At 42.7% G+C, this 25,912-nt stretch overlaps 1 protein-coding gene across 3 annotated transcripts; it reads left to right on the forward strand.

The window, feature by feature from the left end:
• Positions 1 to 266: 266 nt before the first annotated feature.
• On the forward strand, positions 267 to 23,729 carry mtfmt (mitochondrial methionyl-tRNA formyltransferase). Of its 3 annotated transcripts, none has more exons than XM_031286921.2 (9): positions 269 to 613; positions 13,221 to 13,418; positions 13,677 to 13,799; positions 13,882 to 13,984; positions 14,069 to 14,144; positions 14,234 to 14,325; positions 14,413 to 14,491; positions 15,970 to 16,038; positions 23,434 to 23,525. In XM_031286921.2, coding segments are annotated over exons 1-9 (927 nt in total). In that variant the 5' UTR covers positions 269 to 428; the 3' UTR covers positions 23,436 to 23,525. The 3 variants fall into 3 exon arrangements, with proteins under 3 accessions (XP_031142788.1, XP_031142781.1, XP_031142764.1); XM_031286904.2 differs by having other exon boundaries at positions 270 to 613; positions 15,970 to 16,043; positions 23,434 to 23,729; XM_031286928.2 differs by lacking the exon at positions 13,221 to 13,418 and having other exon boundaries at positions 267 to 613; positions 15,970 to 16,043; positions 23,434 to 23,729.
• The last annotated feature ends 2,183 nt before the right edge of the window (positions 23,730 to 25,912 follow it).

Genomic DNA, 25,912 nt, shown 5'->3' on the forward strand with positions numbered 1-25,912 from the left:
TTTTTGCTCACAGGAATTTGTCAAAAATACCTTTACCTCATTATTTACCCTAATTTGAAGTTTTGGCCACGTTTAACATGAAAACACAGAAAAGCATAATATGTGACCTTTTACTCTGATCTTTTCAGGGCCGTGTCGTGAAATCAACAATGTCTTTATTAATTTCATTTTAAGTTAAAATATAATTATTTTAACTTACAGTGAAAGATACAGTAATGATTGAGCTCCAGATGGAGGCAGCAATGCAATATTGCGGCTGCCGTAAATCATCACCGAAGAAGAAGACACGACGGAAGTGCAATGGAAAACATGGCGGCGTCCTCTGTTGACACATTTAGGGCAACTCGATTACAGTCCCCGACGCTTTCCCAGTGTCCGCACTGACACTTTGGACACATCGCCGAGCGACAGCTGGTGTTGTATGTAGTATGTGGCAAGACAAGTCTCTAAACATGTTGACCCACTTCCTGAGCTGCTGTATAACCCTGCAGCCAGTGTGGAGGAGGCGGCCCGGCTGTAGATTCATGTCATCATCGGGACCCCCGTGGAGGCTCCTGTTCTTTGGCTCTGATCAGTTCGCTGTGGAATCTCTAAAACTCCTCACATCCAGCAGGTGCGAGTCCTACACAGATCTGTTATACACACCTTCCAGTGTTACACACTGCAATACACACTTCATTATACCACGTTTACGTGTGTCTATTTGAAAATATTGATACATTAGGTGAATGAGACAAAGCGAGACATTACAGGTTAAGATGCCTCAGTCAGTGACAGTCACCCACATTGAACAGTGAAATGATATATTTTTTTACAACGAACATGGGTTAGACTCGTTTTGTTTTTCTGATAGAAAGTAAGGGATGTCAGTTCTGAAGACTAGTTATTTGTTTGAGATCCAATCACTCAGACCACATTAGGAGGTGGTCTGGGGGCTACATGTGTCCACACATTCTTATAGCAGTGATAATGGGTGTGTCCTGGGCCACATTAAAGGGCAACTATTGTATAGCATTTTCAGGATAATTCTTGTATTTTGTGTTAAGTACTAGAACACGTTTACATGCTTTAATGTAAAAAAACCCCACTATTTTCTCATACTGCCTATTGCTGCTGCACCTGTATTCACTCTCTGTATGCATGTCTATTTGTTGAATGTATAGAGAGTTAACACCTACCGAAGTCAAATGTAAATGTAAGTATACTTGGCCACTAAAACTGATTCTGATTCTGAGATGCTCTGTAGGAGCGCCTGTCTCTTTAAGCCCCCCTCCCCACAAAGCCCTGTCTGCTCTGATTGGCCAGAGTGTTGAGCTCCGCAGCAGCCTCTGCTGTTGTTACACTAGCTAGTTAGTAGCAGCTGGAGCTACTGCAATGGAGTATACTGTTATAGCAGGGCTTTGTACTGTGAACAATCACCAATAAAGGGTTCTAAACCAAATACTACACAACCAGACATGTCCCAGCAGTAAGTTGGGGAGAAATGAGCAGCATTGGCCGCCTAGATTACAGCTATCTCGCGTTAGCATGCAGTTGCATATAATATTAAGCACTAGGCTAATGTTAGATTAGGGCTGGGCGATATGGACCAAAAGTCATATCCCGATATATTTAGGCTGAACATCGATATACGATATATATCCCGATATTTTTTCCGCAAAGTGAGAGCAAATGTTCAGTGAAAGTCAAAGCCAAATATGACATGTCACAAGTAGTTTTATTGAAACCGGCTATTTCAGTGAACAGTTGCAAAATCAAATGAATAAATAATAAACAAGTTTCTTCACCTGGTTCATGATTAAATGCTCAGCTGTTCAAATAACAATAAAATGTAAACATAAATACTGTATAACAGGAGTACCTTTTTTGAAATCAAAGCTCCATAAGGTGCACATTTAAATAAAAAAAAAAATATTAAATAAAAATAGCCTATAAAATAAAATAGGCCCATCTTTTTCTGAAATAAATATATTTATATGAGAAAAGTACAATATCAACATTTTTTTAGTCTGACAACTATAAATGGCTTATTAAAATCAAATTACAGATTTTCTTCTCCTTTCTAACAAATCCACAGATGCAAATAACGAACATTACAAAATAATAAAATATGACAAACCCTAGTAAGGGCATTTATATATAAAGAAAGAACAAAATAAAGTGCTCAGTTTAAGAAAAAAATTTTAAACATCAGTTTGAGATTACCTTTTCCTTTTTGTTAACTCAATTTCTTATCTGAACAGTCTCAACCAGTTGCACAAGAAACAGACTATCAACTCAATAAACATTTCCCCCCTCTTTTTTACTTTGAACAGTAATGCTGTCTTGAGGTAGACATTAGAAGACAGACAAGCGTGTCCTCCTTCGTTTAAAGATTTTGTGCGAGAAACACCAGCCTGTCAGCGGCATCCAGCTTCAGAGATGCTCTGTGGCAGGTCACGATATTGCCACTGCAGCTGAAAATTCTTTTGGAGGGTGAACTGGTAGCTGGTACCAATATATACTTTTTTACCAGTAGGCTCAGAGCTGGAAAGACAACTTCATGATCCTTCCACCACTTGAGGGGATCAGTGTCACTCTCCACACTTGCAAGTAACTTGACAGTTCATTTTCAATAGCCCCCCTCTTTGTTGGTGCAGTGGTGGTGGCTGTGCGCTGCTTAAAGAAGCTGCCAGTGTCTTAGCTTTTGGTGCTACTGCTGCTTCTCCATCTGCAGGCTCAGGCACAGTGGGCACACGTAGGTAAGGCGGTTGACATCTGCTCTGATCAGCCAGTAGCGTCTCCACCTCCCAAACAGCTCTGTGCTTCAATGCATCGACTTTTTCACTTGGGATGTAGGTGGCCCTGAACCGTGGATCCACAAATGAAGCCATCTCCAATAGGTCAGTAGTGGCTGGGTCAGAATACTTGCTGTTGAGGTACTCAACAATGCTGGTCTTGATTGATTTGCAAAGCTCGCTATCACCCTCTTCACATGCCAGGAGACTTTCGTTAAAAAGGTGCAGCACAGGTTTCACATATGATAGCGTGACGTACTCCTCACCTGACAAAGCATCGGTAAAGTCCTGGAGAGGTTTCAGGACCTTTTGGACTGCTTCTAGGACCTCTAAGTCCTGCCAGGTAGGGACAAGGTGCCTGGTCTTTTTGTCATTAGACAGGACTTTGGCCAGTGCTCCTTCCTGCTCCAGGACTCTCTCTTTCATCTGCTGCCTTGATCCCCAGTGTGTGGCAGACTCATTTATGAGTTGGTGACTTGGCAGACCCAGCTGAATCTGGACTTCAGCAAGATGTCTCCTTTTCTTCCAGCTGTACGAAAAACAGTTTACAATTCTCTTGCACAGAGAAATGGCCCGGGTGACGTGCTTGTCATTCATGCCATGTCCTGTCAGAATTATAAAAAACTATTAAACAAATGTGCTTATGCGAGAAATTTGACTCTGGTTTCACTTAAACACACTCATACAACTAAGTGCTTTGCAAAATCAAGCTTTAGAAATATTCTACGTTAATATTATTTTCTTAATCAACACCAGACCTAATCATTAATATCAAATATTATATTCATTTATTTTCTGAATTTTAATCCTGTAAGTGATTTTTATGTATTATTAATTTTGTATAATTTATAAATGATGACTATACTGTATGTACATTTACTCATGTTTCGTTCTTGTTGTTGTTCTTAGTATCTGTTATATTTTTTAATGCTACTTCATATTTCTACTCCACTAAAAACTCAACAATGTTTAGGCCTACGTGTCAACATTAGTTTATAGTTACTTTGCAGTTTGCTCTTTCAATCCAGAGAAAAAACTATCTCTGTCTATCATAATAACTAAATATATGTTACCTTGATGATATCAACAGGCTAACCAGCATTTTAAAGTCATAATTACCTCACCTTTACCAGCTGTAACATTAAAGTGGTAAACACATCAATGCATCACTAATTCTTATCCAATAACCTAATAAATATGGTTCTGAAATAAAAAATGGTTCTACCATTCTGTATTGTAAGTTATTTTACTTTTAGCACTTTAAGTTTTGTGTTTTATTAATCTATTTAACCTCTATTTAACAATCAATTTTTCAACGGAGACCTGGCCAAGACAGCAACATAAAACACAAAGTTGCAGACAGACACACAAAGGAAAGATAAGGAAAAACTAACATTTTAATGTTTTTGTTTAAAGCAAAATATCTGAATACTCCTTACAACACTGCACTCACCAATAGCCAAGTGTAGTCTGTGACCGAAGCACTGCATCCTCAGCCACTCGTTCAGCTCAACCGCTTTGACGATGTTGCTCCCATTGTCGGTTGTTATAGCAACCAGATGCTTTTCTTGGAGTTTCCAGCTTGCAATTGCGTCCTGCAGGGCCTCAGCTATATGCTCACCGGTGTGATCCTGGGGGAAATAACTTGTTTGGAGACACGCTGTTTTCATCTCCCAGTCTTGAATGAAGTGAACTGTCACGCTCATGTAAGGCTCACATGTCCTACTCGACCACATATCGCTGGTCAACGCAAAATGGGTCACGTTAGCGAGCCGGTCAGCAAGGCTCTGCCTGACTTCAGTGTACATTTCAATCAGGAGAGACTGTTTGCAGATATGCAAAATGTTTTATTGAACAAGAGCATAATTTGAACATAGTATTGGAGATTGAACTCCATCGTTATATTAATACATTTGTATTAATACATTAGATATATTAATACATTTAATATATAGGGGTAGGGAACCATGATGTAACCCCCCGATGGAATCCAGACACCGGTGGCGGTGGAGAAGGCCGGAAGACCAGGCCGAGGGGGCACTGGAGTGACAGCCGTAGAACCACCAGGACGGGAGGTGGAAGGGGAAGAGGAGGGACGACGCCTTTCTGAAATGACAGCTGTTAGCACAGGGAGAGAAAGCGCTTTTAAACGTGTTGAGACGCTGTGATTGGCCTATGAAATCTTTGGCCTTTCCTGATTGGATTGTCAGAAGGAGAGCGCCTCAAGCGCTGATTCGCTTTAGGAGAGACTGATTATTGTTAGGTCTTCCTGAAAGAATTTACGCTGAGCTACATTTCAATCAGGAGAGACTGTTTGCAGATATGCAAAATGTTTTATTGAACAAGAGCATAATTTGAACATAGTATTGGAGATTGAACTCCATCGTTATATTAATACATTTGTATTAATACATTAGATATATTAATACATTTAATATATAGGGGTAGGGAACCATGATGTAACTCCCAAAACGTGACTGAAATTGGAACATGAAGGAAATAGTAGCCTACACACGAAAATGAAATACGATTTTATTTATAAAATAGCTTACCTCTGTGTGGCACGGATCTGAAACAGAAAAGCAAAAACAGTGATCTGTACCGAAACAGCATTCGAAATACTGCCCGTATTTCGGTCATCGGCGACTCAGGCCGGTAAAACACGGCATCTCCGCCGGTACGGCAATTCGGGCCGGCAAACACGGCATCTCCGCCGGTACGGCAATTCAGGCCGGCAAACACGGCATCTCCGCCGGTGGATGGGACTGACGCGAAAAACGGCGAACGGAGACGAGCTAAAGGGACCGATGACGTACCCCTTATCGACCTCCGACGCCAGCAGCCGAGAAACGGTTGCGGGGTCGGAGACTGCAGAAAGGAGATTCCTCGCGACGAACGAGACGGAAGGAACATCGAGTACGCCCACTCTAAAACCCTGAAAAAGCCCGGAGAGCAGGTGATCCACAAACACAGAGTCAGGATGAAAAGCCAATTCATCTGCAAAATTACGGAGATTTAATGGGGTGGATGGGTGAACAGTCATTATATCTTTGAGTCAGGCCGAGGCTTCCGCCAGGCAGCCCGAGGCGCCCCCCCGCCGGGGGCAGACCGAACGGGGGTGTGCATCCCGGCAAGCGCTGCAGACATGAAGAAAAATACAATTGGGAAAAGAACAGACACCTTCATTAAAGTTATTGCAAATGGGAGGATTGTAATTCTGAGAAACCTGGCGTCCACGGGAAGGCACGCCGGGCGGGGAACCGCGGCGAGGGGGCTGAGAAGCGGCACCGGGGCCCGGGCGAAACGCCACCATGGGGCAAAGGGCCCCGGAGCGCCGCAGGCGGAGCATGCGATGACCTGCGCACCGCCCACGAGCATCACGAGGAGCTCGAGATCCATCACGGACCAGTCCACCCGGACGTTGGACCGCGCGAGATGCAACGCAGCCTTGCTGGAGAACGCCTTGTGGTATTGGAAGAGCACATTCCTTCCATACTTCAAATTCAGATCCCCGATTAGCGCTAAGTAGGAGTCCAGTTCCGGCCTCCTATCCGGGTACACAGAGCAAATAACGTCCCGAAACAACCCAAAAGCAACCAAGAACTGCCCGATGGATAGCTCCTTGCATAACCTGGGATCCGCGGACTTAAACACTGCTGAAAACCCGTCCCCGGACACCAGATTTTTTTCGCATTCCGGGGAAGGCAGAATTAGGCTTACCAGGTTGACATCCTTGCCCTGCAGGATTTTCGCCCGCAAGCGCCCAGAAATGTTGACAGCAGCGGGAATATATGGCCTACCTACGAACGGGGCTAGAGCAGAAGTGGCCAGGGAAAAGTCGGCTTCTCCGGGGGCTGTAGAAAAACCGTGCGCCGGCAGAGACACGGAGGCCACAGCGGTGGCGGCGGTGGAGGGCCCGAGGAAAGCGGGCGAGCGTTCAATGGACTGCAGCCTTGCGTCCATGGACTGAAGAGAGCCGGCCAGGGATTGAAGAGAACCGAGAATCAGAGCCGTGTCAGATGACCCACTCGGCACGGCCGCAGCAGCCGGCAAGCTGAGGGAACCCGCACCGCGCCTCTTCGGCGGGGCACGAGGAGGGGCGTCCGCCTTCGCAGACCGCTTCCGACCGTGAGCCGCCGCGGGAGCAGGAGGCGGGAGAACCGGCGAGATGCATCCGACCTGAGCAGCCAGCTCTCGGAGCTCCGGAGAAGATAAGCCTGGAGCCACCGCGATGCCTCGATCCCGAAGCTGCAGGATGATCCTTTCTGACGCCGCGCCGGCCGAAACAGGAACGGGCAGAGAGGCCAGGCGAGAGCTCCTGCGGACGGCGTCCGAAGAAGCTGGATTTGCCGCCGGCGATGAGAAGAGATCCGGACCTGGGTCCGATGCGGGATCAGACTCGAAATCCGACATAGCGAGACAACGAGCACGGTACAAAACAGCAAGGGAACGAGCGCCATACAGCCGTCCGACTGACAACACGACGACTTTCTGAAATGACAGCTGTTAGCACAGGGAGAGAAAGCGCTTTTAAACGTGTTGAGACGCTGTGATTGGCCTATGAAATCTTTGGCCTTTCCTGATTGGATTGTCAGAAGGAGAGCGCCTCAAGCGCTGATTCGCTTTAGGAGAGACTGATTATTGTTAGGTCTTCCTGAAAGAATTTACGCTGAGCTACATTTGTGGCAGTGCTTGAAAATGCAGTGCATATGCAACAGGGACCATATCTTTAGCAATGTGATAGGACACCGCTTTACTTAAAGTACACACAGCTTTTTCAGGTTGTCGATGGCTTGCGGCTGGGGCTTCTGCAGCGCGCAGTTTCACACACTCTTCGTATTGCAGTTTGTGCCACTGTTTTAGGTGGTGAAAAAGATGTGTAGTGCTTCCACCCCTGGCTGTAACTTGTTTATGGCACTCCCTGCATATAACGTCACTCCCTGTTTATATCGATATATCGCCCAGCCCTACGTTAGATTGTAATGGAACAAAGCAACACTTTCTACCGCCAACAGTTGCAGATAAAGGCTTCTGAACCAAACACTACCCAATCAGTGTATCATGTTTCAGCAGGAATGCTACCCGAAATTGGGGAGAATTTAACAAATTGGCAGCATAGATGACAACTTTCACTGCCGTTAGCATGTAGCTACTATAGTTAGCAGTGGACACTAATAAAATATAGCATCACTTTCTACAGTCAATAATCGCAGATAAAGGCTTTTTAACCAAATACTACATAACCGGGAATGTTAAGGAGTAATGTGACCCGGAATTGGGGAGATAACACCACCGCAGTAGCATAATAAAAAAAACACTCCAGTCCTGCCTACCTGGAGCAGATGACCAATCATAGCAGACCGGCTTAGAGTTGCGTAACACTTAGCCGAGAGTAGAAAAAACTGTTGAAACCGGAGCGTTCAGAACAGTTGGAAATCTGAACGTTTTAGCTCATGGGGATTTCTCTAAAATACGTTTACCTCATTATTCTGCCTCTGATTGGCTTACCCTGGTATTCTTACCTTAACCAATCCCCACGCCTAAACCTAACTACATCGACACGTCTAGTGGATCTGATCTAGCATCTACCCATTAAGGACTGCCTACTCAACTGTGAGTGGAACTGCAAACTCGTTATCGCTGCCCACGTTTCCATGACATCAGAGCAAGTCGGGATCAAGTTGGACACAAATCTGTATTTGGCGGCGATCACTGGTGATCGATTCTGTGCATGCCTCGCTCATCTCGAACGACTCTACATTCTGCTGTCAGGTCGGAACACCTGGGGCACGTTCAATCTCACAACGGTGTGCACTGTTTTGCTGCTTCGTTTCCGGGTTGAGCGACACGTTTCCTCCAAACGGTGTGCAACGGCCTTTGAGTTATGTTTTCTCTCGTTTGGTGGGTGTGTCTCTCGTTTAGTGGCTGTGTCACAGGTGATACCCAATCAGTAGCTACGTGTATGTAAACTCATGGTAGGCAGTCCGCTTGCGCATACAGCAGGGTGTTCTAACGTACCCGTTTCAGTTTTAAGAGCCCCTATAGTGCTTTTTTGGATTTTTCCCGTTGTTTAGTGTGTCGAGTTTTTTGTGTATGTAATAGATTTATAAAGCACAAAAAAACGCATTTCACTCCAAATGGAGCTTTCTCTCCCAAAGACACTATTTCTCAAATGCCTTAAAATGCCTTGCCACATTCCTGTTTGAAATTCCTCAATTAGTGATGTCACTGATTGAGAAAGCCAGCCCAGTTTTTCATATGTGCTGCCCATAGGTGCTGCCTGAGCTAGCACTGCCCGCACAGTGGCTTGTTTGAAATTGGTTGACAAGTCACAACAGAGTGGGCCAGCTGACCAATCACAGCAGACTGGGTTTTTCAGGAAGGCGGGCAAAGAGCTCAGACAGAGTGTTTCAGGCAGAGGAGCTGCAGCAATGGCAGTATTAGAAACATGTTTTTTTTTTAACATCAAAGCGTGTAGACCTACTGTAGTAGACCCCAAGAGTACAAATATGACGCTTGAAAAGGAGTATAATTGGAGCTCTTTAAATAAAGAGGTTATTTGCTAGGTTGCTAGGTTTTGTCGGGGCTGAATGTGGCCCTGTACTTAGAGCTGTCCTCTTTTGATTGGAACACTTGGGACAGATGTTAAAACCAGGTCAAAAAAGGCCCCCAGACAGTCAGAGATTAGTTTGTTCGTACAGGAAGCTGCCGTTGCAATAAAAGGCTTGTTTCAGCATGTTCAATACTTTTTTCCTGTGGCATTCCACTTTGTTGTCATGATGGCGAGATGAAGCCTCATGAAGCATTGAAGCTTTCCAGCAAAGTGGTTCGCAAAAGGGTTCATTTCTCGAGGATGCATTTGCTCACAATACCACCTGTTGGTCAAAGAGTGTAAAACAGGCAGATATATTACAGATGATCTAGTGATCTGTGACACACTGTATCAGATGGTTTTTGACTGAAGTTTGCGCCAGTAAAGACTTAAAAATAATGATGACAAAAAATAGCAAATGCACCTGCGCCCATCTTTGCGCCCATGGGTGTGCTGGTCTTACAAGGAGGTGTGTTTAGGTGAATTCTTGGCGTATTGCTATATAGCAACTTCACGCAGCAGATCAGTTTCTTCTCTCCTTCCTGTTCAGCAAATCCGCCATCATAATAGTAGTTACAAACGTGCCTGGCTTTTAAAGGGAATGGGAGATGACATGTTGCATGTTACGCCCAAAACACACCTATGATTAATTAAGACACTAAGTACAACCCTTTTAAACCATGTGCCCGGCGCACAGACCCTTATTTCTGCAGTCAAACTAGCAAAAGTGGATTTGGACATGCCCTAAATGCACCTGAGCCATGCACTTCACGCCGTGCGCTTAGATTGTTAAAATAGGGCCCATGGTCTAAAACGATATAAGCCTCGATACACGCTTCACGGAAAACTTCCGGGATTTCTCGACACATGCTTCGAAGCCTCAGCACAGAACGTAACATCACTACTTTATTGCACATCACTTTTTTTACGGATTGGAATGTTATAGGGATGTAACGGTATGAAAATTTAACCTCACGGTTATAGTGACCAAAATTATCATGGTTTTCGGTATTATCACAGTATTTTTAAAAGTATGTTCAATATGTTCAGAAAGCACTGATAGGCCTCCACAAGCTGAAATAGTTTAAAAAAAGTGCAACAGTGTTTGTTATATTACAAAAATATAGGCAACAGGCTTGTAAAAACTATTGAAAACTGGCTACTGAAACACTGGCCCGCTGTAGGGTGTCCGGTAAGAACTTGAACCAGAGATGTCTGACTTTGAGATCCAGGAAGATTTATTTACAACTCGAACATGAAGTTAACTATTGAGTTGTATTTGACGTTACATGTGAAGTTGGATGTGGTTCTGAAATATAAACAAATAATAATGCACATTAATAAGCATCTGACTTACTATAAACATTATTTACCAACATTAAATGTTATAGCCACCAGCATATAACAAGAAACAATACTAAGAATTACATTAATTTCTCTGTAATAATGAACATAAATGTAACATATTGCTCAGTAACACAAACTGAGAATAAGCCACATCTATTACAGCACACATATCCATAACGGACTAAACAGTGTAATACACCTTTAATAGCTAAGCACGTGGCTCCACAACGCTAGTCTTTTTACTGGCGATTGCACCTTGCTAGCAAATTGCCCTAACACAACCTGAATATCAACAAGTGGCTGCACAAGTAATATTAAACAATCTGCACATCTATCAGCTATGCAATAAGAAACACAGCAACAGCATTATTATCAAGGCGATAAAATATCTCTCTCTCTCTCTCCCCAAATAAATGTCATGTCGTAACACAGGCTAAACTTATCCACATCGTAGCAGAACACTTATTGAAATATGAATAAACGTAGCTTTAATGTTTACACTGATAACGAGGCAGTAAAACCCATGACAGTTTAACAAGCTACAGAATAGTTTTAACTTACATTCTGGGCTACACACATCACAAAGGAATGATAAAGAAAAAAGTCTGTTTACAGCTGCTGTTCTGTCCCCTTCTCCTGTCTGAGCGTGAATGATTGGCAAGAGATCAAAGCGATGACTCTCGTTACATCATCTCAGGAGAGAGAGCAAGTGTTACTATGGCCTTTTTTACAAGGCTGATAAATGTCCTGAGCGCTGTCATCTCCTCCTTCCCTCATGATTTCAACTTCAAGAAACGCACTGTAGGCTACGCAGTGCGCCCCGCGCGGCAACTTCAGGAGACTTGAATGAAGCTGGGAACACGTGATTTCCACACCGTGGTAATCCACCATGATAATGATATTTTGAATGAAAACTGTAATTGTTATCATCAACATTTTTACCGTGGTTTACCGTTACACCAGTAATCGTTACGTCCCTGGAATGTTACAATTTCTTTATCTGTGTAGTTATATTGAGTTAATACCAATGTCTGGTCTAAATTTCATGTGAGTAGTTGCATTAGATATAGGCTATGTTTAAAAAATTACTTATTCTTTGATCATATATTTCAGGTTTAAATCCTAATTTTGACAACCTTCTTGTGTTTGGACAACATTTTACATTTTAGAAGTTTGGTTTCTTTTGTTATCCTGGCAATCCCATTTTCATGATGACCATCACTATGATTTGGCATTAAAGCCTAATCATTGTCCTTAGGTTAGGCCTGTAACAATTATTAAATTGTCAATTATTTTACATATTTTACATTGCGATTTCTTTGTTTAACCGCAATAATTGCTAAGAATAGCTTAGGTCTAAAGGTGTATGACTGGTAATTGTTGATTTTGTTTAGATATGCCAAATTGTTATTATATAAGTGATTATTGGTTGGACTATATATTATTATTATTTCAATTGTTAGTTGTTGGCACTTGACCCTATATACGTTCATAGCAATAAAAATGACAAGAGGGGGTTAGTTAGAACAAATGTTTTATGATAATAAAGAGGTGTTGTTTACGTCATAGGCTGTGTATTTGTGTTATTACATTTTCTGGGTCACATATCAGATATAACCAAAAGATGTATCCTGGAATTCATTCAAAATTTTAATTTGTTTAAAAAAAGTTGTAAATAAATAAATATTTTTATATTTGACTGAATTAGACAATTATATTGTTAAGAGCAATTATTTCTGAAATAATTAATTGCACAGTAAAATTTGGAATTGTTACAGCTGTACCTTAAGGCCGTTTTATGGTTCTGCGCAGGCTCCACGCAGAGCTTTCGCCGTAGCCTATGTAAGTGGCCTGATGTTTATACTTGTGCGCTGGTGTGTGCGGCGAGCCGGCATGTGTGTGTGTGTGTGTGTGTGTGTGTGTGTGTGTGTGTGTGTGTGTGTGGGTGAGCGAGGGAGAAGTGAGAGAGTGACGGTGATTAGCTTCGGAGCGAGTACCAACTAGAGTCATAGTGAGAGAAACAAAGTGTCTCCCCTGTGTTTTCTGACCAAGGTGGGAGATCTTTAGCAGAAAAAGTTAACCCTCTCCTTGTTTTCATGTTGTTTATGGAGAAGGAGAACCAGGAAATGAGTCGGGGGAAATGCAACGCTACCAAGCCACGGCCGAGCGACGTGTAGTTACATTTTTCGAGAGGTGCACGTCAGGCTACGGCGTAGGGTCCGGCGTAGACGCAGAGGGGTCTGCGGGGGTACGCCGTTGATTCTACGCAGAAGCATAAAAAAAGCCTTTAGGTCTTAAATAAAGGTGGGGTTAGATTGCCAAGTCCAAATTTTCATTTCAATTCTAATTAAGTCTAGTCACAGAAGGCTTAAAAACTGGTGACAATGGAATTTGTTGGACATCTTCATCTTGCAGCTCATTAAATTACTCTTGTACATAGGCTTCAACATGTTGGAATAAGGGAAGTGAGTGCATGATAACTAACCTCCATGTTCTGTTTGTAGGAGTTCCAGTGAAAGGATAGTGGAGTCCCTTGAAGTTGTTACTTTGTCTGGTGACGTCCCAGTGAAGAGATTTGCTCAACAGAACCAACTTCCAGTCCACAGCTGGCCCCCTGACAACGTGGACGGACAGTTTGATGTTGGGGTGGTGGTGTCTTTTGGCTGTTTACTCCATGAGAGACTGATCAACAAGTTTCCATAGTGAGCTTTTTTGTTTTTGTCTGTCTGTATGTTGTCTCTCAAATGTGATAACACCGTCCTCAGTACCTACTGAACCTAAACCCATAGGCTGTCTCATAGAAATCTTATACCTGCCAATGGAGGTCACTGATCCAAACTTTAAGAAAAACTGGTGGCGAGAAGACAACTGCCTGAAATTATTATCCAACAATGTTTAGCATATACACTGTATAATATAAACTGTGTTTGTCTGTCTGTGCACCCGCTTTTTGATTGCAGCGGAATTTTAAATGTTCACCCCAGCCTGCTGCCTAGGTGGCGAGGACCAGCACCCATCTTCCACACCATCATGCATGGTGACACTGCGACAGGGGTCACCATCATCCAGATCCGCCCTCATAGGTAAACGGAGGGAAAAGCTCTGTGTTCTTCCTGTTTTGTCCTTACAAAATTTAAACAGATTTAGAATGTCTTCACATTGCAGGTTTGACGTGGGTCCCATTCTCCACCAGGAGCTTCATCAGGTCCCTGAGAACTGTACTGCTGAGGAGCTTGGAGCTGCTTTAGCCACAAAGGGAGCACATCTGGTGAGTTGCTGCTAGAGGATGGTTACCTTGTCCTCTTTCTAACAGGATTTAACATAGTGGCTGTATTTGTATTCTTGTTTGCAGCTGATTGATACGCTCATGACACTGCCTGAGAGACTGGCACATAAAAGGGAGCAAAAACAGACAGGTGCAACCTTTGGTACGTAGCTTTAAACTACATAGACACAGTCATGCTAAATATAAAACAAGAGGACTTCCTTTAACTTACACATTAATTTTCTCCAATAGCCCCGAAAATCAATGCATCCATGAGCTGGATAGTGTGGGAGGAACAGACTTGTGACCAAATTGATCGTCTGTATCGTGCCATCGGATCTCGGGTAATGAGGACTGATCTGGACTGTTCACTCTGAGCCATGGAAGACACTGTTGACTATCACTGTACTGATCCTTCTCTTTGCCATCAGATACCTTTGAAGACCACATGGATGGGCAGGACAATAAAACTTCTGGATTTTGTAGGAAAATGTCACATTTCATTATTAGGTAAGTTTGTCAAAATCAAATCATTAAAATTGTCAAAATTATTAGGTAAGTTTTGTCAAAATCGTCCATTAAGTCGTCCATTAATTCCTGACAGTGGACACCTTGAAGGGCATTAACACTCTTATACCATGGTGACTTGCCAAATAGTTTGTTTTTAAACCATTAATTTATATTTTAATGTGTTTCACAATCAAAATCTAAAGTTTTTTTCAAACAGTAACTCTATTTCCCTGGTTACACCTGAGGGTTTGACTAATACCTGGAACAATCATTCCCATCCAATAAGGTTCTTATGCAATGTAAACGTTTGCTGCTCCAGTAAATAGGACGGACTAACAGAATATATTTATAGTCCACTCAGCTCATAGAACCCTTCAGCTCAGACAGCTATGAGCCAGAAAGCTAACATTATGCTTGCAAGATTCAGAGTCAATGACATTGTGTATGGTTGACAAACAGTAATATAATTTGACAGTATGTTTCACAACAAGACAAGCTAGCTATCAGCCATGTCATTGTCCCCAAATCAATATAAAGATTTTCAGGAACAAATTATCCTCCGTGTGTACTGTCGGCTGCAGCCTGAAGTAGCGAACTGAACAGTGACCGGGATGAGAGATGATCGCTGTGAAACAAAGTCAGTTCAGAGTTTATTTTTACTATGGTTCAGAGGGGCGGTGCAATTTACTTCTTGCAGCCTGCGTGTCAGCGCCATCCTGTAGTGTTCAGAGGACGAGACACTAAAGGACTCCACTCAGTGTGACTCAGTGGAAAGAACAGATTCACATTTTCTTTTTCTTTTAATGTAGCACATTAATTTACAATGCTAAACAGTCAGTTTGACTGGAACTCATTTAGTAGGTGTCCTATATCACTTTTTTTGCAGCCAATCAGAATTAAGTATTCACCCAGACCATGGTATAAGAATCATTAATATACACTTGATTGTATTTATTTCACTACTCGATGTACTCTGTATGCCGACTGTTTATTTCCAACGTGACAGCTGCTCATTCTACAGCTCTGACTGTAGAGTCTGCTATCTGATAGATTCAAGGTCTGAAGGTCTGACACTGTCCCATAATGGAAATCACTTTTTAACCAAATAAAATGTATTCTATTGATTGTATATTATCTGTGATAAATGCCAATTGACTAACTCAGATTTTCTGCATAGCTGCAGAGGTTCTCGTTGTAAAAAACCTGCACGGCTGTGTTCACTGCCATAACTAATGTAACATTTCACCTCAACAAATCAGAATCAGAAAGGGTTTTATTGCTAAGTACGTTTTTTAACACATACAAGGAATTTGTTTTGGTGTTGTTGGTGCACATCACAAAAAATGTTCAGAACCAGAGGCTGCATCCTCTGAGCGATAGGCCAGATGGCATTGAGATTTGACGTGTGTGCGTGTGCTGTTGCCCTATGCTACCCCAGTAATGTGCTTTGACCCTGAGCTGTCATCACATGTTTGCAGATCAAAGACGGAAACTGGTCCCTGGCTCATTGAGCTATCAGAAGGAGTCCAACACTCTGGCTGTCTGCTGCAAGGTCTGTTAAACTTTGTTAGCTGTATTTAGTTTACTACTGATAATGACTTAAACCTGCAAACCTGTCCCTCTTTACTCCAGCCCCGACGCCATGTGAAGCATGAAATTATATAAATTAATTTGAATTTTTGTTTTTTTACATAATGTGTAAATGGCCTGAACAGCAGAATTCAGATGTGATAACTTGTGCAAATGTCCCTCATATCACTCAAAATAATTTCACAGTAAAGCCTTTTTGACAAGCATGTTACATACTTTAATGTCAGTGTTGGACAAGTTACTTCCAAAATGTAATACATTATAGATTACTAGTTACTGTCATTTAAGAGTAATTAGTTATATTACAATATTACTGTCTCTGAATTGTAATGCGTTGGTGTTGGTGAATTCTTAAAAAAACCAATGCACCACTAAATGTTGCGTTAAAATGCATTGTAACTCGCGTTACTGAGATTGTAACGAGTATAATATTACCGAAATTTAATTAGTAATGCGTTATATTACTGCGTTACAGCAAAAAGGAATACATTACTGTAATTGCGTTACATTTGTAACGCGTTACTCCCAACACTGTTTAATGTCATATTAAAGCAGGGGTGTCCAAAGTTTTAATGCCAGGGGCCACTTGGAGAAAAACACATTTTCACAGAAATGTTGACATTTGGTAAACTGTAGATAGTAAGTGTGCAGCATTATCATTACTCATTTGTCTTACGAATAGTCGAAGCTTCACAACAAATTGTTTCATGTCTGCATACGTTTTTACTGAGTGCGGTTGATCTGAAAAAATTTCCATTGCTGAGCAGCCAGGCTAGCTGCCAATTGTCCAGGTAGGACTTGAAGGACTTGTGTTTTGTTTCAAAATGTCTTCTTTCTTTATATTCCTTCAACACAGCAATTGTCTCTTGGCAAATTAAACAGGCACACTCCCTGACTTCAACTCTGTAATAAATAAAATTGCCACTGCCTGCCGATGGTGTCGCTCGCCTCATCGGCTGGCTTGAGTCAATCTAAGACGAGCCAGTTCACACAGTTGCAGTTACTTTTCCCTGCAACGTTCTAAAGCAGTTTTGTCTTATCACAAATCTTTGGTCTGAGCTGGGCTTTTCTCTGGTTTACTTATTATTCCACTTAATCATACTGCGTAATTAATTATATTATGCTGGGTAAATTGTTCCACAGCTGAAGCCCGTTCCAGTCCAGCTAGGGACCTTTGTTGCATGTCATTTCCTATTTCTCTCCCCATCATTTCCTGTCATCTCTCTACTGTTGGCTAATAATGAAACAAAATCATCATAATGTACATTTCCAAAGCGTTTATTATTAGTACAATAACAAAGTCATGTCATAGGCTATTCGCACATAAGAAGCTGGGTCCAATCTAGTTTAATGATAGCCAGACTGAATGAAGGGGTGCCGTCTGTGGGCCGACGTGCTTTTTGGGCCGACCGCCGACACTTTTTTTTAAATTATTATTATTATTATTATTTTTTTTTAAATTGTCTGGCACATGAACCGGCCCATAAAAGTGGTAGGCCAAGATCGGTGGCCCATTGTTTTTTCAATTGACGCTGGGCTGCTGGCCCAAAACACTTTAATCAAAAATATCACATAGGCTAGGTTTTTTTTTCTGACTGACGTGGCCCATCAAACACATAGCTCAGCAGCCCATTGGTTGTTTTCTTAATTGACACTGAACTGGCCCAATCATATCTTTAAAGTGCCCATATTATGAAAAAATCACTTTTTCTGGGATTTGGGGTGTTATGTTGTGTCTCTGGTGCTTCCACACACATAGAAACTTTGAAAAAAATCCATCCATGCTGTTTAGAGTGTTTACAGTTTCTGAATGTGTCCTGCCTTCAGTCTCTGGGTGAGCTGTTCAAAATCGGCACTGCTTGTGACGTCACAAGCCGAAACGAGCAGGCTAACCGCAACCATTAGCTCGTAGCGTTAGCGTTAGCATGCTAACGCTAGCATGCTACCTCGTTCTCAATAGCAAAGCACTGCTACAACACACACAAGTTCACCATAATCTACAAAAGAACTACTTACATGTGCGCCCTCATTTAGAAGTCTCCCAGCTAATCCTGCCTTGTAACTGACCAAAGTTGTAGAAACAGCCTTTCTTTTACTGTCTATGGAGCTAGCTAGCTGACATGATCTACATCTGAGCTACTGGGCATGTGCAAGAGCAATCAAAGATAGTACAGAAGAAGAAGAAGAAAAGAGGTCTCACTCTGTACCTAAAACAGAGACCAGCTGAAAAGAGGATCTGCAGCAGTGAGAGAGAGCACTGCAGTACAACAAAAATATGGTGTTTTTTGAAAATTAAACCATGTAAACCTGTTCTGGTACAACCTTAAAATACAATTATGAACCTGAAAATGAGCATAATATGGCTGCTTTAAACAGCACCCTCTTTGGGATTTCTGCCTGCATGCAGTTTCAGTGTGCATCTGCCAGGCTAGAATAGTGATAGAGATCATGAAGAAGAAAGGAGCAAAGGAGGTGTAGAGAAGCTGCATGAGAAAAAGAAACAGGCCCTTCAGGCAGACGCTGCCAAATGTGTCAAATTGACAGACATGTTTTCGGCAGTAGCAGGACCTTCATCAGGTCCCGTGGCTGATGATAGTGGTGGTGGTGTCGGTGTCGGCAGCAGTGGCATGCACAGTGAGGAGGAGACTCAGGAGGAGAGAGACAGAGATGAGGGAGTGAGGGTAGAACCTGCGGTAGCAGAACTCCCCTTAAAACACTTTGCCCCTTGATAAACCTGAGCCAAAAACAAGTGGTGGACAAGCTGTTTATGATAACACTGAGGAGTATAACTATCTATATCTATTTTTTTTTTTTTAAATGTCTTGAATATTATGGTTATTATTTCATCTTGTTATTATTACATCTTTTTGTGGTGATGATGAGTGGGGGGGCAGGGTTGTGTTCATGTTATGAGCTGCATGTACTGTGTTTTGTTATGAATCAAAATAAAAACTAATAATCTTAACAAAGAAAGTATGGGGTTTAGAGCTGTGGAAATGTACATTATGCTGAATTTATCCAGACAACAGGTGAACATGAAGGAAGTGTAATTTTTAAGGCCTGGTTCTAACCCTGTAATGTTTTGAATGTAGCACTCCACTCCTTCTGATGTACAGTATTTATTTAGATTAGTTTTTTGTGGTATTGTGTTTATCTATTAATTGCATTTTGGAAATGATAACGTACATTTTCAAAAGAAGTTTTTAATTTGTTCAAAAGAGGAAACCGGTCCAAGGCACTCTTCTTGCAAAACCATTTAAAAAGCCTTTATTTAAATGGCTATTTCATACTGAAATCTTAGATGGGCAGCAACCCACGCGTAGCGGCAAAAAACTGCCTTCTTCAGGGTTAGTCCTCAAGGCACAGTTTCCCCTTTAGTAGACACCATGATTACAAACACCTGATAATTGTAATTGTAAACAGGCCTTGGACAGGTTAGCCAGGAATGAGGCAATTATCATAAAACCAGCTGATAAAGGAGGAGCAGTGGTGGTAATGAATAAGGACAAATATGTTGAATAGGCCTCACAGCAATTGGAGTACCCATATTCAGGGTATCACAAACTTTCCTCTAATCCATTAAGTAACACACAGGAGACATTGAGAGGAATGCTATCTACAGTTAAGGAAGAGGGGTGGATTACCAAACGAGCATGATTTTTTTTATAGTGTGAACATAGTAAGTAAGTAAGTAAGTAAGTAAAATTTATTTATAAAGCGCTTTTCACAGATAAAATCACAAAGTGCTGTACAAAAGAATAGGTAAAACAAACAATATAAAATGTATATACATATGTAAAATTAAAGTGACACTAGTGAAAACCCATCAACCAAAGGCTTTCCTAAATAAACATGTTTTCAGATCCTTTTTAAAAGAGACAACAGAGTCTGCCAGACGCATGGACAGGGGCAGGGCGTTCCACAGTCTGGGAGCAACAGACTGAAAAGAGAGGTCCCCTCGGGTCTTATAACGAGTCTTAGGGACTACAAGCAAGTTCTGGCCAGAAGACCGAAGAGTCCGGCCAGAGAAATACGGCTTCAAAAGGTCCAGGATGAACTGTGGGGCCTGACCGTTTAAGGCTCTGAAAGTCAGCGCTAAAATCTTAAAATCAATCCTGAATTTTACAGGGAGCCAATGGAGAGCCGACAAGACTGGAGTGATATGAGACCTTCGAGGGGCATCTGTTAAAAGTCTAGCAGCACAATTTTGAACAATTTGCAGTTTGTTCAGTGCAGACTTATTCAGACAGGTAAAAACAGAGTTGCAGTAGTCAAGTCTTGTTGATATGAAAGCGTGAATTATCATTTCCAGATCCTTCTTTGACAACATTTTGCGAATTTTAGAGATGTTCCGAAGATGATAAAAGCAATTTCGGACAAGCTGTTTTGAGTGTGTCTCCAAAGACATGGCCTGGTCAAACACAACCCCCAGGTTTCTGAGGCTGGATTTGACAGAGGGGCCCAGAGAGCCAAGGTGCTGTTTGATCAGCGGGATCTTATGGTCTGGAGCAAAGATCAGCGTTTCAGTCTTGTTTGAATTTATCTGCAGGTAGTTAGTGGCCAGCCAGTCTTTGATAGAGGACACACACTCTAGGAACAGAGACAAACGATGGAACTCAGCATCATTAAAAGAACAATACAACTGGACATCGTCGGCATAGAAATGATATGATACATCCTTGAAACAACCAATAATTTGACCAAGTGGCAAAATATACAGTAAAAACAAAATAGGACCTAAAACTGACCCTTGTGCCACAGTCACATCAGACTGTACATTGTTTACAGCAACATTAAAGGTTCGGTCATGAATATAGGAAGAGAACCACTGAAGGACAGATCCTGATAGTCCCATCTCATTCTGAAGCCGATTGATCAGTATACTGTGATCCACAGTGTCAAAAGCAGAAGTCAAATCAGGAAGTACAAGTACAGTGTAACGGCCAGAGTCTGCTGCCATCATCATATCACTAGAGACTTTGATAAGGGCTGTTTCAGTGGAGTGTAATTTTCGAAAACCAGACTGAAAAGTATCAAACAAGTTGTGCTGCTCCATGAAGGTGGTCAGCTGGCATGCCACTACGTTTTCCAAAATTTTGGAGATAAATGGAAGTTTAGATATGGGCCTGTAGTTTTTAGGTTCTGAAGGGTCAAGATTGGGCTTTTTAAGGATCGGGTTTACCACAGCGTGTTTGAAGTAGCTGGGGACTGAGCCAGATGTAAGTGACAGGTTAATTATTTTTTCCACACAGGGGCCGACAATATCAAACATTTTCAACAATAGAGTTGTTGGGACGATGTCAGTGGGGCTTGAAGACGGTTTCATATTTCCTGTTATGGTCTTCACATCCTGTAGGCTGACAGGAGTGAAGGACGACCAAGACGACACCGGTGAAAACTCAGTAGAACAAACACTAATGAATGGAGAATTTACACTGGCCCTAATGTCATGTACTTTGTTCAAAAAAAACGACAAAAAGTTGTTACAGTCCTCATGCGTGTACACAGGCACAAGAGGAGCCGAAGGTGTAGTAAGATTTTCAATAGTGTCAAACAAGACTTTTGGATTTTTCTTATTTCCTGACACAAGATTAGAAAAATAAGCTGAGCGAGCCTGCTTTATCAATTCATTCAGATCCAGCATCATGTCTTTTAAATGGAGTCTGTGTACCTCTAATTTAGTGGCTTTCCACAGACGCTCTGTCTTCCGACGTTTTCTCCTAACACTACAAATGTTATCATTTATCCATGGGAGGGCCTTTTTCTGTGACCCTGAAATCATTTTAACAGGCGCTACCATATCCAAAACCGACAGACAGTGGTTGTTGAAACTTTGCACAAATGAATCAACATCATCACATTCAACAAAGGAGCGAGAGTCAAAAGAGGCAGAGAAATCACTAGGTGTTGACTCACTAATGATGCGTTTTTGTGTTGCAACATTACAGACAGTAGGCATCATGGTAAGTGACAAATTAAAAGAAATACAACAGTGGTCACTAATTTGAAATTCTTCAACACTCAGTTTATCAATGTTTAGGCCACAAGAGAAAACCAAATCTAACGTATGGCCTTTTTTATGCGTGGGGCCAGAAACATGCTGTACAAAATTGAAAGAATCCATAATAGTCAACAGTTCAGCTGCAGTTGAACAAGAGGGATCGTCAATATGCAGATTAAAGTCCCCAAGGACTAAAACGCGATCTAGTTTGATGATAGACGTTAAAAACTCAGAGAAATCATCAAGAAATATACGTGCTGGACCAGGAGGTCGGTAAACTAAAACACAGTAAAAGGGGTGTATTTTCCCAACCTTACACATCTGCAGCTCAAAGGAGTTGAACGAAGCGGTGTCCATCAAAATGCAGCAGAAAGAATCCCGAAAGACCAGGGCAAGTCCGCCTCCACGGCGCGCGAGCCGAGGAGTCCCAAACAGAAAGCAGTCCGGGGGCATAGTTCTTTAAGATGAAAGTGCTCGTTCTCCCGCTGCCACGTCTCCGTAATGAACAGAAAGTCCAAGTTCTCATTAGTGAAATGGTCGTTCAGGGTAAAAGCCTTGCTCGCAATGGAGCGCGCATTGAGAAGTGCAATCCTAGTAGAGCGTGTGCGTGACAAGGGCTGGCCTGGGACATGCTGGATGACATGATCCGTCCGACGGGTAACCGGGCACAGGACACGCTGGCGGGGCGCACGGTGGCAAACAGGCTGGGTGGGGAAGATCCGGTCGGAGGTGCTCCACACAGGCGATGACGCACAGACCGCGTCCCGATCTGACTCGCAGACCGGAACCGGCCTCAGGTACCGCTCACTCCCAGGAGCTCTGGATCCGTTCGGCACAGATGAAAATCCACGGGATCGCCACTTTCTCCTCCAAACTTGGACCCCAGCCCTGAATCCCCGCTTCCTTCTCCTGCCGCGGCGCCGGGTAAGCAACAGGTATTCCGGCGATGACGCGTGGCATTCCAGTTTTGGAGGGAAAAACTCAGAAAATCTGTCCCGGGTAATATAAAAGTCCTGCATATGTGCCTTAATGCGGAGCAACGCGGCCCGATCAAACTGTATGATTGCGGAGACATAACTGGTAGTTGATAGGGTTGACACAAGGAAAATCACAAGGAAGATTACAAATGTATGAGAGAGCAGAGAGGTGACCGACGCATAGCCAAACACAGGCGCCATCTTGTAGATGAGCTCTCTGAGAGTGAGTCAAAAAAAAGGCTTTCATATCAAGCCCGTGGCTCAACATCCTTCATCCCTCCCTTCATACATCCAGGACACCACTTATGTTTTGAAGGTCCTACATGAAATGAGAATTCCTGCTGATTGTTTCTTATGTGTGTTCCATGTTCCAGGATGGCTGGGTGGGATTCAAGGCAGTGCTCCTGAAAAAAAGGCTGACAGCGGCTGACTTCTTTAATGGCTACCTGCATCAGACAGTGCAGAAGAAGACACCCTATCAGACAACCGAAGCTCTGTTTGTCAGCAGAAAACAAGCAACTGAGGAGCATCAGATGTCAACGTCAACGTTGTGATGCAACAACAATTTGTTTTTTCCTTAATGTGAACACTGCAGACATGATTTTACCTATTGGAATTTACTGAAGTGAATGTGTTACTCTTGTCTGTTTTAAGACATCTGCATGTACAGTTATATATATGATATATATATATATATATATATATATATATATATATATATATATATATATATATATATATATATATATTTCTGTATTTGTACTATACTGCTACAACTATATTAATCATAATAATCAATATTTGCAATAAATACAATTGATGAAACTTTTTTTTTTTGTTATAGCAGGCAGATCATGTTTGCAATCGTGCAGCTAGGAAAGTAAAAACCAATGGCAGCTTTACCAACTTTTGATATCACCCTTGAAACAAGCAGAAGGCCTGTGCCACAGTTCTGAGGTTCACATTTGATAAGCAACGAGGTACTGAGGAGCAAGGCTTTATAGATGGGAAATACAATTTATACACATTTTTATATACAGTGGGGAGAACAAGTATTTGATACACTGCCAATTTTGCAGGTTTTCCCACTTACAAAGCATGTAGAAGTCTGTAATTTTTATCATAGGTACTCTTCAACTGTGAGTGACGGAATCTAAAACAAAAATCCAGAAAATCACATTGTGTCTGGAGACTGGCTAGGCCACTCCAGGACCTTGACATGCTTCTTACGGAGCCACTCCTTAGTTGCCCTGAATGTGTGTTTCGGGTCGTTGTCATGCTGGAAGACCCATCTTCAATGCTCTTACTGAGGGAAGGAGGTTGTTGGCCAAGATCTCGTGATACATGGCCCCATCCATCCTTCCATCAGTACGGTGCAGTCGTCCCCTTTGCAGAAAAGCAAAGGTTTCCACCTCCAAGCTTCACGGTTGGGATGGTGTTCTTGGGGTTGTACTCATCCTTCTTCTTCCTCCAAACACGGCGAGTGGAGTTTAGACCAAAAAGCTCTATTTTTGTCTCATCAGACCACCTGACCTTCTCCCATTCCTCCTCTGGATCATCAAGATGGTCATTGGCAAACTTCAGACGGGCCTGGACATGCGCTGGCTTGAGCAGGGGGACCTTGCGTGCGCTGCAGGATTTTAATCAATGACGGCGTAGTGTGTTACTAATGGTTTTCTTTGAGACTGTGGTCCCAGCTCTTTTCAGGTCATTGACCAGGTCCTGCTGTGTAGTTCTGGGCTGATCCCTCACCTTCCTCATGATCATTGATGCCCCACGAGGTGAGATCTTGCACGAAGCCCCAGACCGAGGGAGATTGACCGTCATCTTGAACTTCTTCCATTTTTTTATAATTGCGCTGACAGTTGTTGCCTTCTCACCAAGCTGCTTGCCTATTGTCCTGTAGCCCAGTCTTGTGCAGGTCTACAATTTTATCCCTGATGTCCTTACACAGCTCTCTGGTCTTGGCCATTGTGGAGAGGTTGGAGTCTGTTTGATTGAGTGTGTGGACAGGTGTCTTTTATACAGGTAACAAGTTCAAATAGGTGCAGTTAATACAGGTAATGAGTGGAGAACAGGAGGGCTTCTAAGGGCCCTGACACACCAACCAGACGGGCCGACCGTCGGCAGAAAAGCCAGTCGGACTGATCAGTCGGGTCCCGAAGTCCAAAAAATGCCTCAGAACACACTGAGGCGACGCCGACTTGAGCCTACGCTCTGTGCGAAACGTAATACGTCTCCATACCAGCAGGCGGCGCTGCTCTGTATTGTTTCCATTAACAGTCTGATTATTTCCCAGAAAATGAAAACCGGCAGCTGATTGGACGAACGCGTCACGTGGTTCTTTTTTCTCCGGAAATTCACAGCCAGACTGTCATGGCGGCTTGTTCAGAATACGATCTCATATTGTACTAAAATAGTTCACCGAAACTTGTTTCTGAAAACATTTTAAGTGAGAAATAGGCCATGCAGTTGATGAATCTGTCTTCATTTCAGATTGACAAAGGTCAGTTTAAAAGATTTTCGTCAGATTTTGAGCGGCTCATCCGCTCCCCATTTCCGGGTGAGTCCCGACTGCCCTGTCCCCGACTGAACATGTCGGGTCGGCCCAAATGAATGCCGACGGCTCCTCGGACGGCCGACGGCACGGGACACACTGAACAGACTCGAGTCACGGACCTCGCCAGACGGCCCGACGCCCGATTATCGGGCTGGTGTGTCTTCTCTCTTAAAGAAAAACTAACAGGTCTGTGAGAGCCGGAATTCTTACTGGTTGGTAGGTGATCAAATACTTATGTCATGCAATAAAATGCAAATTAATTATTTAAAAATCATACAATGTGATTTTCTGGA

This window comes from Sander lucioperca, chromosome 3 (assembly GCF_008315115.2).
Source record: "Sander lucioperca isolate FBNREF2018 chromosome 3, SLUC_FBN_1.2, whole genome shotgun sequence".
Taxonomy (NCBI): Eukaryota; Metazoa; Chordata; class Actinopteri; order Perciformes; family Percidae; genus Sander; species Sander lucioperca.

Bases quoted from the DNA above. Each gene is read 5' to 3' on its own strand.
- mtfmt (XM_031286904.2), top strand. From the start codon at position 429: ATGTGGCAAGACAAGTCTCTAAACATGTTGACCCACTTCCTGAGCTGC. The intron at 614-13,220 runs GTGCGAGTCCTA...TTCTGTTTGTAG, and splicing joins AAACTCCTCACATCCAGCAG to GAGTTCCAGTGAAAGGATAG. The intron at 14,492-15,969 runs GTAAGTTTGTCA...ACATGTTTGCAG, and splicing joins ATGTCACATTTCATTATTAG to ATCAAAGACGGAAACTGGTC.